The following is a 14,660-nucleotide window of genomic DNA, read 5'->3' as shown; positions in this document are numbered from 1 at the left end:
AAGATGTGAATTGCCCTCTGGATCTTCTCTCTCTCTGCCTCCCTGAAAGGAGGCTGGGGACAGGTGGAGGGTGGTCTTTGCTCCCGAGGAACAAGTGATAAGACAAAAAGAAACAGCCTCAAGGGGCACCAGGGGAGGTTCAGGTTGGGTATTAGGAGAAGAGTCTTCACTGAAAGGGTTCTGAAAGCCTGTCCCAGGCTGCCCAGGGCAGTGGTTGAGTCCCCATGCCTGGAGGGGTTTCAAACAGGCAGCGATGTGGTGCTGAGGGCCAGGGCAGAGGTAGGGAATGGTTGCACTTGACCTTAACCAATTCTAAATGAGTTTCTCTTGACAAGAGGAGCTTGCAGCAGGTTGCTGTTGGTTCCATCATCTAGCTGGGACAGCTGCAGACAACAGCTTCTCCAGGATCATTCTGACACTGCTCACAGACACACTTTTGGTGGGTCCCCCTCAAGGCAGCTCAGCTGATTTTGTCTGCCCGCTGCAAAGCTAAGCCAGGGCTGCCCAAGCCCCAGCATCCCCAAGCCCATCTCCAGCCAGGCTGGTCACTCCTGGCAGAGCAGGAAGGCTCTTCCCAAGAGACTTACTTGTATTCTGTAGTGTTGGAAGATTTTCTAGTGCCAGGGATCTCCTCTCCATTCTTCACCCAGTAGCTGGCAGAAAGGGGGCTGGGGCTGGTGGTGAGGTTACACTGCAGTGTGACGGCCGGGCCGTAGACGTGGATGACGACGTCCTCGCTGGCGTTGATCCTGGGCTCTGAAACACAACACCACCTTCAATAGCGACCAGCCTTGGCTGCACCAGGCTGCTCTACCACTCAGAGGGGCACTGGGATGGGAACAGAGACTACATGAGGAATGGCACTGCACTAAGTTGGGAGACAGCAAGAGAAAGTCACAGCGAACCAGCTGAGCACTGGTGAGGGCAGCAACCTCCCCGAGGAGCAGCTCTGGATGGGAAAAAGCAGATTGATTTTCAGAGGGGTTGTTTGCACACTGCACAGCACTACAGGTGCCTGCACACCACCACTCAGCAGCTGCTACACACTACTGACCAGGCACTGCAGGGGGCTGCCCAAGGAGGTGGTGGAGTCCCCATCCCTGGAGGTGTTCAAGGACCCTGTGGACCCAGCGCGTTGGGACGTCTGAGGGGGCTTGGCCTTGGAGGCCTCATCCACCTGAAACAACTCTGTGCTCCTACAGCATGGGAACATGCTTCTCCTGGGACCGCAGGATATTGGCAGGGAGGTGATTGTGCCCTGGGCTCAGCACTGCTTAGGCCACAGCTTGAGTCCTGTGTCCAGCTCTGGGCTCCTCAGTTTCAGAAGGACATTGAGAGACTTGAAGGTGTCCAGAGAAGGGCAAGGAGGCTGGGGAGGGGTCTGGAGCACAGCCCTGGGAGGAGAGGCTGAGGGAGCTGGGCTTGCTTAGCCTGCAGAAGAGGAGGCTCAGGGGAGACCTTCTTGCTCTCTGCAACTGCCTGCAGGGAGGTTGGAGCCAGCTGGGGGTTGGGCTCTTGTGCCAGGCAGGCAAGCAGCCCCAGAAGAAGAGGACACAGTCTGCAGCTGTGCCAGGGGAGGTTGAGGCTGGAGGGGAGGAGAAAGTTGTTGGCAGCAAGAGGAATTGGCCCTTGGGCTGTGCTGCCCAGGGAGGAGTCCCCATGGCTGGAGGTGTTGCAGAGGGGATTGGATGTGGCCCTTGGAGCCATGGTTGAGTTGTCAGGAGGTGCTGGGTGACAGCTTGGACTTGATCAGCTCTGAGCTCTCTCCCAACCTGATTGATTCTGTGATTCTCAAGCAACTTCTGTGCCTGTTGGTTTCCCTGCTTGGAGGCTTAAACTGAGCCCATGCTCTGGATCGAACAGAGAGTTCCCTCCAGAGGGTGTGAGGTGGACACAGTTGGCCAAACCTTATTGAAGGGTTTCTGGGCCTCCTCCTGTCTCTGAGGAGAGCATCCTGTGCACAGGCTGTATGTCAAACACCACAACTTCCTCGATGCCTGCAATTCCAGCACGTGCTCAGGGTGACTGAGGCACAAGTGTGCTGAGGGGTGGCTGAAAGCAGCCCTCTGGGCTTAGTACCAACAGCAGAAGTACAGCCAGCCTCTCAACCTGCGAGCTGGGAGCTGTTTCATTCCTCAAGCCACCTCAAACACAAAGGCTTACAAAGGAAAACAACAATAGGTGAGCCCTGCTGCACAAAGAGGCCACAAGTTCCACAGCCTGCTGGCTGCAGGAGGAACTGAAGCCACAACCAAGCTGCTTCATGCCACAACCTGACCTGGGGACAGCAAATCCACCTCTTGTTTTCTAGGAGAAAGCCTTCCAGGAGTGGAGGGCACTGCCCTTGCCTGTGAGCAGCACAGCTCTTGGTGAGATGGTGCAGATCAATCCCTCAGCCTTGGCAGGCAGCAGGAGCTGTTTGTTTCTGCAGAGCAGCTGCAGACAAATTTCTTCCCAAGCTTGGGGAGAAACCAAACCCAAGCCCCAGAGCCTTCTGCTGAAGGCCTTGTGGCTCCCAGCTGGCTTCAAGTATTGCTCAAACCCAAAAAGCCCAACCCAAGAGGGGGGACAGGGTGCTGGTTGAGGGCCCCTTCCCTGCAGGTATTCCAGGTGAGGCTCAACAGAGCTCTGGGCAGCCTGATCCAGCTGGGGCTGTCCCTGCTGACTGCAGCAGGGGTTGGACTGCAGGAGCTTTGGAGCTCCCTTCCAACCCAGCCCATTCTGTGATACTTCAGCACAGGACAAGAGAGCTTACAGGGAACTGAAGAAGTCTTACTGTGCCCCTTGCAAAAAATAGCCCTGGAAACACTGCTGGGAGCCCTGCCCTCGATTCATCCCTTCAAGGGGGAAGTGAACTCCCGAGGAGGAGGCTGCTGCCAGCTGCTCACTGCACCCAGCACACCCCCACAGCAGCAGCTCTGCCAGGGGCAGGGGGGTGAGGAGGGTGGCCAGGGCTGAACATCTCTGGGGCTTATTTTAACCAGTCAGCAGGAAGTGAGAGGGCTGAAACCCTGCAACATTCTCTTAGGTACCACATTTGGAGCAGACCCTCAGTCAGATGCAGGCAGCCTCTTGGAGATTCATCTGTAAAGCACTTGGAACACAACTGTCTGCCACAGAAGGAGGGGAGGTGGACAACACCCAGCAGAAATGCTTTGTTTTCATCACATCAAACACTTCTCTGGCCAAAAGGAAGGACTGAAGGTTACTGCCCAGAGAGTCAGGCAGAAAAAACCCCTCTACCTACTCCTGACAGGACAAAACCAGCTGACTGCTGGGGACAGACTGAGGGAGTTGGGGTTGTGCAGGCTGGAGAGGAGAAGGCTCCCAGGAGACCTTCTGGTGGCCTCCCAGGATCTGCAGGGGGCTCCAAGAGACCTGGGGAGGGACTTTGGAGGGTGTGAGGGAGGGATAGGGGTCTGGGAGACCTCTGAAGGGGGGCAGGAATCAGGCCTGGGCCAGGGAGGCAGCAATGGGCACTGGCAGCCCAGAAGGCCAAGGGCAGCTGAGCTGCCAGTGCCCATTGGCAGAGGTGGAGGGAGAGGATCCTGCCCCTCTGCTCTGGGGTGTCAGGGAGGGATAGGACTGGGGGGGCTGGAGCAGCACTAGAAGTGGGGAGGTTGAGCTTGGCTGTGAGGAAGAAGTTGTTGGCCAGGAGGGTGGTGAGAGCCTGGCCCAGGCTGCCCAGGGAGGTGGTGGAAGCCTCCTGCCTGGAGGTGTTTGCAGCCAGGCTGGAGGTGGCTGTGAGCAAGCTGCTGTGGTGTGAGGTGTCCCTGGGCATGGCAGGGGGTTGGAGCTGGCTGAGCCTGGAGCTCCCTTCCAGCCCCTAATAAGGCTATGACTCTAAAAACCTAAAAAAAAAATCCCCCCAAGCTAAAACCCCAACCCCCCCAAAAAGCTAAAACTCCAACCCCCCCCAAAGCTAAACCCCAAATCCCCCCAAGCTAAACCCCCAACCCCCCCAAGCTACAACCCCAAACCCCCAAGCTAAAACCCCAAACCCCCCCAAATCTAAACCCCAACCCTCCAAACTAAAACCCAATCCCCCCAAGCTAAAACCCCAACTCCCCCAAGCTAAACTCCAACCCCCCCAAAGCTAAAACCCCAACCACCCCAAGCTAAACCCCAACCCCCCCAAATCTAAACCCCAAACCCCCCCAAGCTAAAACCCCAACCCCCCAAAAGGCTAAACCCCAAACCCCCCCAAGCTAAAACCCCAACCCCCCAAAAGGCTAAACCCCAACTCCCCCAAGCTAAAACCCCAACCTCCCCAAGCTAAACCTCAACCCCCCCAGCTAAAACCCCAAACCCAAGCTAAACCCCAAACCCCCCCAAGCTAAAACCCCAATCCCCCCAAGCTAAAACCCTAACCCCCCCAAAGCTAAACCCCCAACCCCCCCAAGCTAAAAACCCCAAACCCTCCCAAAGCTAAAACCCCAACCCCCCCAAAGCTAAAACCCCAACCCCCCCAAGGTAAAAACCCCAAACCCCCCAAGCTAAAACCCCAACCCCCCAAGCTAAAACCCAACCCTCCAAGATAAAACCCCAACCCCCCCAAGCTAAAACCCAACCCTCCAAGCTAAAATCCCAACCCCCCCAAGCTAAACCCCCAACCCCCCCAAAGCTAAACCCAACCCCCCCCAAGCTAAGACTGCAACCCCCCCAAAGCTAAGACCTCAACCCCCCAAGCTAAAACCCCAACACCCCCCCAAGCTAAACCCCCAACCCCCCCAAGCTAAAACCCCAACCCCCCCAAACATCCCCCTGGGGGTCAACTCTCCCCACAGAACCAGCAACCCCCCTGCAAACCCCCCCCAGCCCCAACCCAAAAAGCCCTGAAGAAGGCAAAAACCCAGCAAGGAAAAGCAAGCTCCAAACCCAAGCCGCGACCTAAAGCTTACCTCTAGGGCCCCCCCCGCCCCCCCCAAAAAAGCCTCAGCCCGAAGGTGAAAGGCAAACCCCAACCTGCAAGGAGCGGAAGCTCGGGCACACAACAGAGCCACAAAGGTCCCAGCCCAGCCTGAGCACTCTTAAGTCAAAGCCTTTAGGTAGGTTAGGCAGCAGCCGGCAGCCCTCCCCGCGGCTGCTGACTGCCTCCCCCAAGCCCAGCTCCCTGAGCCCCAGCGGAGTTGTGGTGTTGGAGGCCAGGCCGCGGTTTACAGGGGGGTGACAGAGAGGTCAGTGCCCTCTGGAGGTCTTTGATGCCGATGTCAGGCGAGGCTCACTGCTGGCTGGAAAGCTCCACCGCGTTTTAAAGCAGGGAACTCCCCCTTGCCAAGCCAAACCCTGCACACGGAGATGTTTCCACTGGTCTCCACCCCTCCGGGGCTGGCTGGCAAAACCTGCTCCCCCCGAGCCCCTTTGTGTCTCCGTGGTCATGCAGCAGGTTGATACCCACCTGCTGTGTGTCCTGGTCAGACCTCTCTCTCTCTCACACACACACACACACACAGAGAGTATCTTAGAGTAAAGGTGCCCAAGTGTTTGGTTCAACACTTCCCCCACACTCCCTGAGAAACACAGAAGGATGCTGGGCACAAGGCACACCGGAGATGATGTTGGCTGGGGAGGAAGAGGAAAGGTTAAACTTCAGTCCCTGGAGCAGGTTAGTAGCAAGAGTCTGAGACAGATGGGGAAAAAAACACAATCCTTTCCAGATGGAGACGTCTTCCCAGGAGTCCATTCCCAAACCTGGGGCCTGGAAAGGATGTTCTGGCTCAGCAAGGTGACTACAACTGACTGGAGACAAGCACAGCACCACCACAGGCTTACCACACTCCAAGAGGAACTAAAGGGCCTAAGGAGGGCAGAGGGGATGCGTAGGAGGCATGAATTCCTAGCAGCCACTGCTTGGAGCTTTAAGGCAGCAGCACCTCCTGCAGTCACTCTCGCTGCCAGGGGTCATGCAGGTGAGCTGCCAGCCTGAGGCCTTTGGGAGCTGAAAGGACAGAGCAGGAGTGGAGCACCAGGGCTGGCAGCTGAGCAGGTTTGAGTCGAACCACCACACTGCCAGCCGTGTCCACCACCTATTTTTCCCACACCTGAGCAACGCCGTTTCCATTCTCCAGAGGGAAGCTCTCTGATCCAGCAGAGCTGACTGCAGGCTTTAGGGATTGTTCTGGGGGTGCCTTTTGGGCCAGGTATCCAAGCCCATAACCAAGACAGAAGTACAGAGCTGGACACGTCTGCAGCCAGCCGGAGCTGGAGGTGGCACAGAGCAGAACGGCAGGGCAGCAGCTGGGTTCTGCTCCCTCAGGACCCTCAGGAATCACTGAGACAGCAAGTTCTCCTCTACCTCCAGGCTCATGGTGTAAATTTGACTCACTCTACCTATAACTCCTTAGAGGTTTACCCTGTTAGCAGCTGCAGGAGTTGGGCATCTTCCCCAAAATGCACCAGGGTTCTCCTGTACCCAGAGCCCAAGGCTCTTCCCTCTAAGGAAGGGAGACTGAGACTGGAGAGGAGGAACAAATTCTTGGCAGTGAGGCACAGGCCGCCCAGGGAGGCTGTGGCTGCCCCCTCCCTGGAGGGGTTCCAGGCCAGGTTAGATGAGGCTTTGAGCAACCTGGGCTGGTGGGAGGTGTCCCTGCCCATGGCAGGGGGTTGGGACTGGAGGATCTTTAAGGTCCCTTCCAACCCAACCCATTCTATGAATCTGCAGACTCCTGCCAATGCCAGGGGAGCTGGAACTGGATGATCTCCAAGGCCCCTTCCACCTCAAACCATCCTCTGATGACACACATGTCCCAGCTTGCCTGGGACTGCTTTCAGAGCAGAGGTCTTGTAACAAAGAACAAAAAGCAATCCTGGCTCAACAACATCCTCTGCTTTGGCAAGCTTGGCTGCTGCCAAAAGTTGCATTCTCAGGTGGAAGTCCTTTAGCTCAAGTGATCAGCCCAGCACCGAGGGCAGAATATTTCCCCCCTCCCCCCACCCCCCTTTTCATGGGCTGGATTAAGAATAGCTGCATCAGTTCAGTGCTGCTGCATCAGAGAACTCATTAGGAGCAAGCTGCTGCTCAGAAAGGGGCAGGAACACTACGACTGGATGGCAAAACCCAAACATCCCAAGGGGCAAGGGAAGGATCTGTCCAGCAGCGTGGACGCAGCCAGAAGCTCCTGGGAGAAGGCACTCGGAGGAACTCCAGGAGAGCAGAAGAAATTAAAGGGGGGGTGGGGGTGGAAAAAAGAAACCAAAATGGTTAGACCTGGCAAGAAGAGAGAAATCAAAACACAAAGGCACTCGTGGAGAAGCTGACACTAGGAAAGCCACTACAGAGCTAAAGAGGGGCAGGGAGGAAACACAGATCCGCCCCCGGGGCTTGTGCACACAGGAGCCACAAACCCAGATCCGGAAGAGGTTTTGCTTTCACACACCCCCTCCCCCCCCAAGCCTTGGATCCTAAGGAAAGGAGACAAGAGAGGGCAGACAACCACAGCACTACAGGCAGAGGGGCAGAAAACAGCAGGAGAAGGTAGCAGAGGGGGGTGGTGTGGTGGGCAAGGAGGAGGGGGAGGGTCACTAGGACCGCCTCTAGCTACGACAGAACCAACTACTGCGTAAAGGTGCCGGAGACTCACTCTGCAGGACGCTTATAGTAGCCTGGGCTCGGATCCACGTTATGGAGGGGTTTTGCCTCAAGTCATTCCTCCTGGGGTCGTTGCTGGCCCTGCACTCGTACGTGCCCGAGTCTTCCAGGGTGAGGCGAGTTACTCGCAGCACGCTCACCCCATTGGCCCCGTAGGCTGTGTTAATGGTGACGCGGCGCTTCCGAGCCCCGTCCCACAGCTGTTTGAAAGACTCGGCCCGGTTGACTTCAGCATACCACCACTGGATCTCTGGAGTGGGGTTCCCAACCACATCACAGTACAGTTCAAAGGCGTCCCCCGTGAGTCTAGTTTCTGACATGGGCGACTTGACAAACCCGGCTAGAGAGGGAAGGGGCAGCAGAAACGCAGTGACAGAGCGGCAGAAAACAACGGAGATCTCGGCAAGAGAGCAGAGCAGTGAGGGGGCAGGGAACAAAAGAGTTAGGTGAGACATCAGCACCCACTGCCAGACAGCTTCCAGTCAACAAAGCCCAACGCCGAGCAGCACCGGGGCAGGAAAGAGTCATCAGCCATTGGAATGTGCTGCCCGGGGAGGTGCTGCTCAGCCTGGAGAGGAGGAGGCTCAGGGGGGACCTCCCCTGCAGGGAGGTTGGAGCCAGCTGGGGGTTGGTCTCTGCTCCCAGGCAGGCAAGCAGCCCCAGAACAAGAGGACACAGTCTCATGCTGTGCCAGGGTCTCACCACCCTCACTGGAAAGCATTTCCTCCTCATCTCCAGTCTCAGTCTCTCCTCTCCCAGCTCAAAGCCATTGCCCCCTCATCCTGGCACCCCAAGCCCTTGCCAAAAGCCCCTCCCCAGCTCTCCTGCAGCCCCCCTCAGGTACTGGGCGGTTGGCAGCAATGAGCTGGGAGGCTGGGAGGAGATATCCCCAAAGGCAGAAGTAGGAACTGGGAGTCTGATTCTCAACTGAAGAAGGAGATTGAGAGGCTTGAAGGTGTCCAGAGAAGGGCAAGGAGGCTGGGGAGGGGTCTGGAGCACAGCCCTGGGAGGAGAGGCTGAGGGAGCTGGGCTTGCTTAGCCTGCAGAAGAGGAGGCTCAGGGGAGACCTTCTTGCTCTCTGCAACTGCCTGCAGGGAGGTTGTCACCAGCTGGGGGTTGGTCTCTTGTGCCAGGCAGGCAAGCAGCCCCAGAAGAAGAGGACACAGTCTGCAGCTGTGCCAGGGGAGGTTGAGGCTGGAGGGGAGGAGAAAGTTGTTGGCAGCAAGAGGAATTGGCCCTTGGGCTGTGCTGCCCAGGGAGGTGGTGGAGTCCCCATGGCTGGAGGTGTTGCAGAGGGGATTGGATGTGGCCCTTGGAGCCATGGTTGAGTTGTCAGGAGGTGCTGGGTGACAGCTTGGACTTGCTCAGCTCTGAGGTCTCTTCCAACCTTACTGATTCTATGAAGGGTGGTAGCTGGAGAGCAGAATGCTCCCCTGGGAGGCACAGCTTCGTGGGTGCCAGGGAAGGTGCAGGCTGGATCTTAAGAGCAATTTCAAGGGGTTGTGAATCAGCCTGGCAAATCGGTTGCCCAGGGCACTGGTGGAGTCCCCCATCCTTGGAAAGGCTTCAGTCATGTACCACAGTACATTAGAGCTTGGAAGGCACCACCAGAGATCATCAAGTCCATGCCCCCTGCCAGAGCAGGCTCACCCAGGGTAGTCCACAAAGGAAGGCATCCAGGTGGGGTTTGAGAGTCTGCAGAGGAGGAGACTCCACAGCCCCTCGGGGCAGCCTGCTGCAGGGCTCCAGCACCCTCTCTGGAAAGGAGCTTCTCCTCACATCGATGTGGTGCTGAGAGGTGGTTCAGTGGTGACCTGGCAGTGCTGGGTTAATGGCTGGGCCTGAAAGGTCTCTTCCCACCTAAAGGATTCTGTGATTCACAGCACACAGTGCTGTGCTTGCTGCTCTGGGGGCAGACGTTCTTGGGAAGCTCCAGGCTGCAACACACAGCAGCTGGGAGGTACCGCCCAAGCCCCAGGACACTCTGAGGGGCTGCCAAGGCTGTTTCAGTGGGGTGGACCTTGCAGTTGGTGTTAAGTGTGATCATGGCCAGATGTCTTTCCCTCTGAGGAGTTTTATATGAGCTGCCTACAGGAGGAGCACAAAAACTCAGAATAAAAGCCCAGCCTGCTGCCCTTCCACCTCTGAACTCTGCTTGGACCTCTTCTTCCATCTGCTTGGCACTCGGGAGGCAGGGAATTCCCTAAGACACAAGTGGCCTACTTTCCTGAAGTGGCTGGATCACCACAGCCCCAGGAGCCTCCCAAGCTGCTAAGGTCCAGGGAGTTGCAGTGGGGTCCACACAGGCAGGCCCAGAGAGTGATTCACTAGCTAGGAAAGGAACAGCACCGAAGCTGCTCCAGCAGCCCACAGGATTTGTGCCTTCTGCAGGGGGATGTCGTGCTGACACTGGTGCTCAGGCCAAAACATCCTCATGACAGCAGGAAATCCTTCAGTACTCACCAGCTCCAGAGCCCTGCCAAGAGCACAGACATCCCAAATTGCCCCTCAATCCTATTCTCAAAGGGATCTATTGAACACAAAGCTAGTATCTGCCCCCCCCCCCAAGCCCTCCCCCTGAAAAGGAGGAGATTAGGATGCAGCTGGTGAGACAGATTATGCAGCCAAAGCCAGCCCAGGGCTGTGCTCCCTGGGCAGCAGAGCTCCCTGGGCAGCAAGCTGAGGGCCACACAGCTGACAGAACTCTTGATCTTTCATCCCTCGAGCTCAGGGCCCAAGTTCAAGGGGAAGATGAGAAAGACAACTCAGGGGACTCCACAAAATGAAAAGTGGACTGAAAAAGCCTTGGGAGAGGTTTCTGATGAGCTCCCCTCACACACACACACACACACCCCCCCCATGAAGCAGTGAAGCAAAGGGCTGCAGGGGGAGAATCAGATGGCAAGTTGGTACTAAAGCTGCAGCCCAGAAGACAAATCACCTCCTGGGCTGCATCCAAAGCACCGTGGCCAGCAGAGGCAGAGAGCTGGCTCTGCCACTCCACTGTGGTGAGACCTCACCTGCAGGGCTGTGCCCAGCACAAGAGAGACACAGACCTGCTGGTGTGGGCTCAGAGGTGGCCACAAAGGTTATCAGAGGGCTGGAGAACCTCTCCTATGAAGACAGGCTGAGAGTTGGGGCTGTTCAGCCTGCAGGAGAGAAGGCTCTGGGAAGAACTTACAGCAGCCTTCCAGTAGCTGAAGGGGCTCCAGGAGAGCTGGGGAGGGAGTGTTCAGAAGGGCCTGTGGTGATAAGAGGGGCAATGGCTTGATGCTGGAGCAGAGCAGATTTAGGTTGGACATCAGGAGCAAATTCTTCACAGTGAGGGTAGTGAAATCCTGGACCACATTGCCCAGGGATGTGCTTGAGGCCCTGTCCCTGGAGGCAATTCAAGATCAGACCTGATGTGGCCCTGGGCAGCCTGCTCTAGTTGGAGGTGTCCCTGCAGAGGGGTTGGACAAGATGACCTTCCAGGGTCCCTTCCAACCCAATGCAGTCTGTGAATCCCTACATACACATCTGGGCTCTGCCTCTCCAGGGCAGAGCCAGAGCCAGAGCCAGCACAGTCCTGCCCGGAGAGCAACTGCTCAGCAGCTGCACACCGCAGCCACAAGAACACTCAGCAATATCTCCATCTCACTCACCAGCTCCCTTGACAAGGATTCTCCAAGCCTCCTACTCCACACCCAACACTCAGCAGCAGTGCTGCAGCAAACCCACTGCTGCAGAGGAGGAAAGGCTACAGCAGCCCAGGAGAGCTGTTGGCCACCGCAGGCAGCGCTGCTGCTCCAGGCTAGGGAGGATCACACTCTTCTCCCACTGCTGCAGCAGCCATGCCTCTGATCTTGCTCTGCTGGACTGGCCCCATTGCAAGGGATGCTGAAGGAGGAAGACTCTGCTCTCCCACAGAGGCTTACACTGGACAGGGAGGCCAGCATCCATCTCCAGTGGATGCCACAGGCTGCCTGGCACCGACCCTCTGCGGCTGCAGAAGCCCTTTAGGACCATGGAGCCCAACCACCCTCTAGCTGGGGCTGACCCATGGCCCTCAGCAACACATCTCTGCAGCTCTGAAACCCCTCCTGGGATGGGGATCCAACCACCTCCTGGGGCAGCCTGTGCCAGGGACTTCAGAACCCTTTCAGAGAAGAGTTTTCTCCCAATGTCCAACCTACACCTGCCCTGGGGCACCCTGAGGCCACTGCCTCTGGCCCTGCTGCTTGTTACTAGGGAGAAGAGACCACCCTGCCCCTCACCAACCTGCCCCCCACCAACCTGCCCCTGACTGCAGCCTCCTGGCAGGGAGCTGTGGACAGCAATGAAGTCTCCCTTCAGCCTCCTCCAGGCTAACCCCCCTCAGTCCCCCCAGCTGCTCCTCACCAGCCCTGTGCTCCAGACAGCTCCTTTGAGGGACTGTAGAGAGCCAGAGGGTCTCCTCTCAGCCTCCTCTTCTCCAGGCTGAACATCCCCAGGTCCCTCAGCTGCTCCTCCCTATTCTCCAGACCGTTCCCCAGCTTGGATGCCCTTCTCTGGACCTCTTCCAGCCCCTCAATGCCCTTCTCAGAGTGAGGGGCCCCAAACTGAGCCCAGGATTTCAGGTATGGGCTCAGCAGGGCTGAGTACAGGTGGAGCCAGCCTGGAGCACAGACTTGCCTCTCCCCACTGGTGCTGGGGCTCCTTGCTTGCATGCCTTCCACCACAGCACTGCTGAAGGGATGGCAGGAGCTGAAGGCAGGCTCCTCAGAACAGGACTCCCTTTCCACAGGTTCCACTAAATGATCAACTTCCCCTGTCATGAAATCCAGCCCCTGCAGCACAAGGTCAGCTGACCCAAACCACTCAAGCTGCAATTCCATCCTCCTCCTCCAGCCAGCCTGGCTGCTAGGAAACCATTGCTCTACCAGAGAGGCTTCTGAGGCAGGCTCTGTGCTGGGAGGGTTTCTGCCCTGAGCAGCTCTGGAGAGCACAGCCCTGGGAGGAGAGGCTGAGGGAGCTGGGCTTGCTTAGCCTGCAGAAGAGGAGGCTCAGGGGAGACCTTCTTGCTCTCTGCAACTGCCTGCAGGGAGGTTGGAGCCAGCTGGGGGTTGGGCTCTTGTGCCAGGCAGGCAAGCAGCCCCAGAACAAGAGGACACAGTCTGCAGCTGTGCCAGGGGAGGTTGAGGCTGGAGGGGAGGAGAAAGTTGTTGGCAGCAAGAGGAATTGGCCCTTGGGCTGTGCTGCCCAGGGAGGTGGTGGAGTCCCCATGGCTGGAGGTGTTGCAGCCCTTGGAGCCATGGTTGAGTTGTCAGGAGGTGCTGGGTGACAGCTTGGCCTTGCTGAGCTCTGAGCTCTTTCCCAACCTTACTGATTCTGTGACTCTCCAAGCCTGGGAGTGTTCAAGGCCAGGCTGGATGTGGCCTTGAGCAACCTGGTCTGGAGCAAGGTCCCAGCCCATGGCAGGGGGGTTGGACTAGATGATCTTTAAGGCCTCTTCTAACCCAGAGCACTCTATTGATCTATGGGGGAGTCTGCCTGGGAGCTGCACTGCTGCTGGGACCCACAGCAGACAGCTGTGGGGTGCAAAAAGCCCTTCCTGTAAATCCTCCTCTTGAAGGAGCTGCAGGAATCTGAATAAAAGGAGCTGGCCGAAGCCTCTGACCCTGAACCTGATCCTGCATTTGTTAAGCTCTTGACAGCATTGGGAACTTCCTGCACAAAGCCTGAACATCATCTGGAAAGCCTGCCCTGGACAGCTGCACCACAAGGGCTCTCCAGCCCAACTGCCCTGCCTTTTACGTTTGAAACCCTCCCTCCCCAGCAGTTCCAAATCCCCCTGGAGGGCAGTGCCTCAGACTGTGAAGCACTCAGTGCCACACTTGGCTGGGCAACCAGAACCCCACAGCACAGTGTGGGCTGGCAGGGACCCCTGGAGGTCACCCCCTCCACCCCCCCTGCCAGAGCAGCATCACCCAGGGCAGGCCCCAGGGACACAGCCAGGCATGGCTGGGAAATCTCCAGAGCAGGAGACTCCACAGCCTCCCTGGGCAGCCTGCCCCAGGCCTCCAGCACCTTCACAGCAAACAACTTTCTCCTCCTGTTCAGATGGAGCCTCTTGGGGTCTAGTTTGTGCCCATTATCCCTTGTCCTGGGCACCACTGACCAGAGCCTGCCCACACCTTCTTGCCCCTCACCTTTTAGCTCTTGCTGAGCACTGAGGAGCTCCCCCCTGAGGCTTCTCCTCCTGTTCAGATGGGTTCCAGTCCGTGCCTGCTGCTCCTTGCCCTGCCACTGGGCACCACTGACCAGAGAAAGGATGGCAAACTGAAAACCACAGCCTGGATCTGGTGCCCCCCTAACTCCTTCCAAGGGACAGAAGTGATCTTGGGAAAGGCACTGCAGGCTGGAACCAAACCCTGGATGGGCCCAGGGGAATGCAGGGGGTAGGAAGAGCCTCCCTGGAGCAGGCAGTGAGACCTGTGCAGCTCCACACACAGGGCTGGGGGGTCCTGGGAGCTCCACACACAGGGCTGGGGGGTCCTGGAAGCTCCACACACAGGGCTGGGGGACTGAAAGCTCCACACACAGGGCTGGGGGGACCTGGAAGCTCCACACACAGGGCTGGGGGGACAGAAAGCTCCACACACAGGGCTGGGGGACTGAAAGCTCCACACACAGGGCTGGGGGGTTCTGGGAGCTCCACACACAGGGCTGGGGGGTCCTGGAAGCTCCACACACAGGGCTGGGGGGACCTGGAAGTTCCACACACAGGGCTGGGGGGTCCTGGAAGCTCCACACACAGGGCTGGGGTCTGAAACCTCCACACACAGGTCCTGGGAGCTCCACACACAGGGCTGGGTCAAAGTCTTGCACTTTCAGGCAAACACATCAAACAGCATCAGGAAGCAGAGATGCTTCCAGCTGCTCCACACCTGCCAGAGGCTGCCAGAGGGCCACTTCCCCCTCACAGCCCCAGCCAGCAGCTGCAAGAAGAGCAGAGAGCTGCTAGGACCAAGCAGACAAAGGCTGCAGGGGCTGCTCCTGGGGCACCAGATGGGGCTGGAGCTGAAGTGCTGCTGCTTGCTGGCAACAGTCA

General features: G+C 57.8%; 1 protein-coding gene across 1 annotated transcript in view; it reads right to left on the bottom strand.

Moving 5' to 3' along the window:
- Window positions 1-14,660, bottom strand: part of NPTN (neuroplastin) — a 90,393-nt gene that overhangs the window by 43,762 nt on the left and 31,971 nt on the right. The window contains exons 2-3 of the mRNA XM_068144281.1: window positions 7,581-7,928; window positions 588-756 (exon numbers count right to left, since the gene is read on the bottom strand). Of these exons, the coding sequence (XP_068000382.1) occupies window positions 588-756; window positions 7,581-7,928 (517 nt within the window). The remainder of the gene's footprint in view (window positions 1-587; window positions 757-7,580; window positions 7,929-14,660) is intronic.

Source organism: Melanerpes formicivorus, unplaced genomic scaffold, assembly GCF_026170545.1.
Source record: "Melanerpes formicivorus ecotype bairdi unplaced genomic scaffold, bMelFor1.0.p_v2 SCAF_10, whole genome shotgun sequence".
Lineage (NCBI taxonomy): Eukaryota > Metazoa > Chordata > Aves > Piciformes > Picidae > Melanerpes > Melanerpes formicivorus.
Note: the sequence above shows the minus strand (reverse complement) of the source record. Positions and strands in the feature narration are given on the sequence as shown.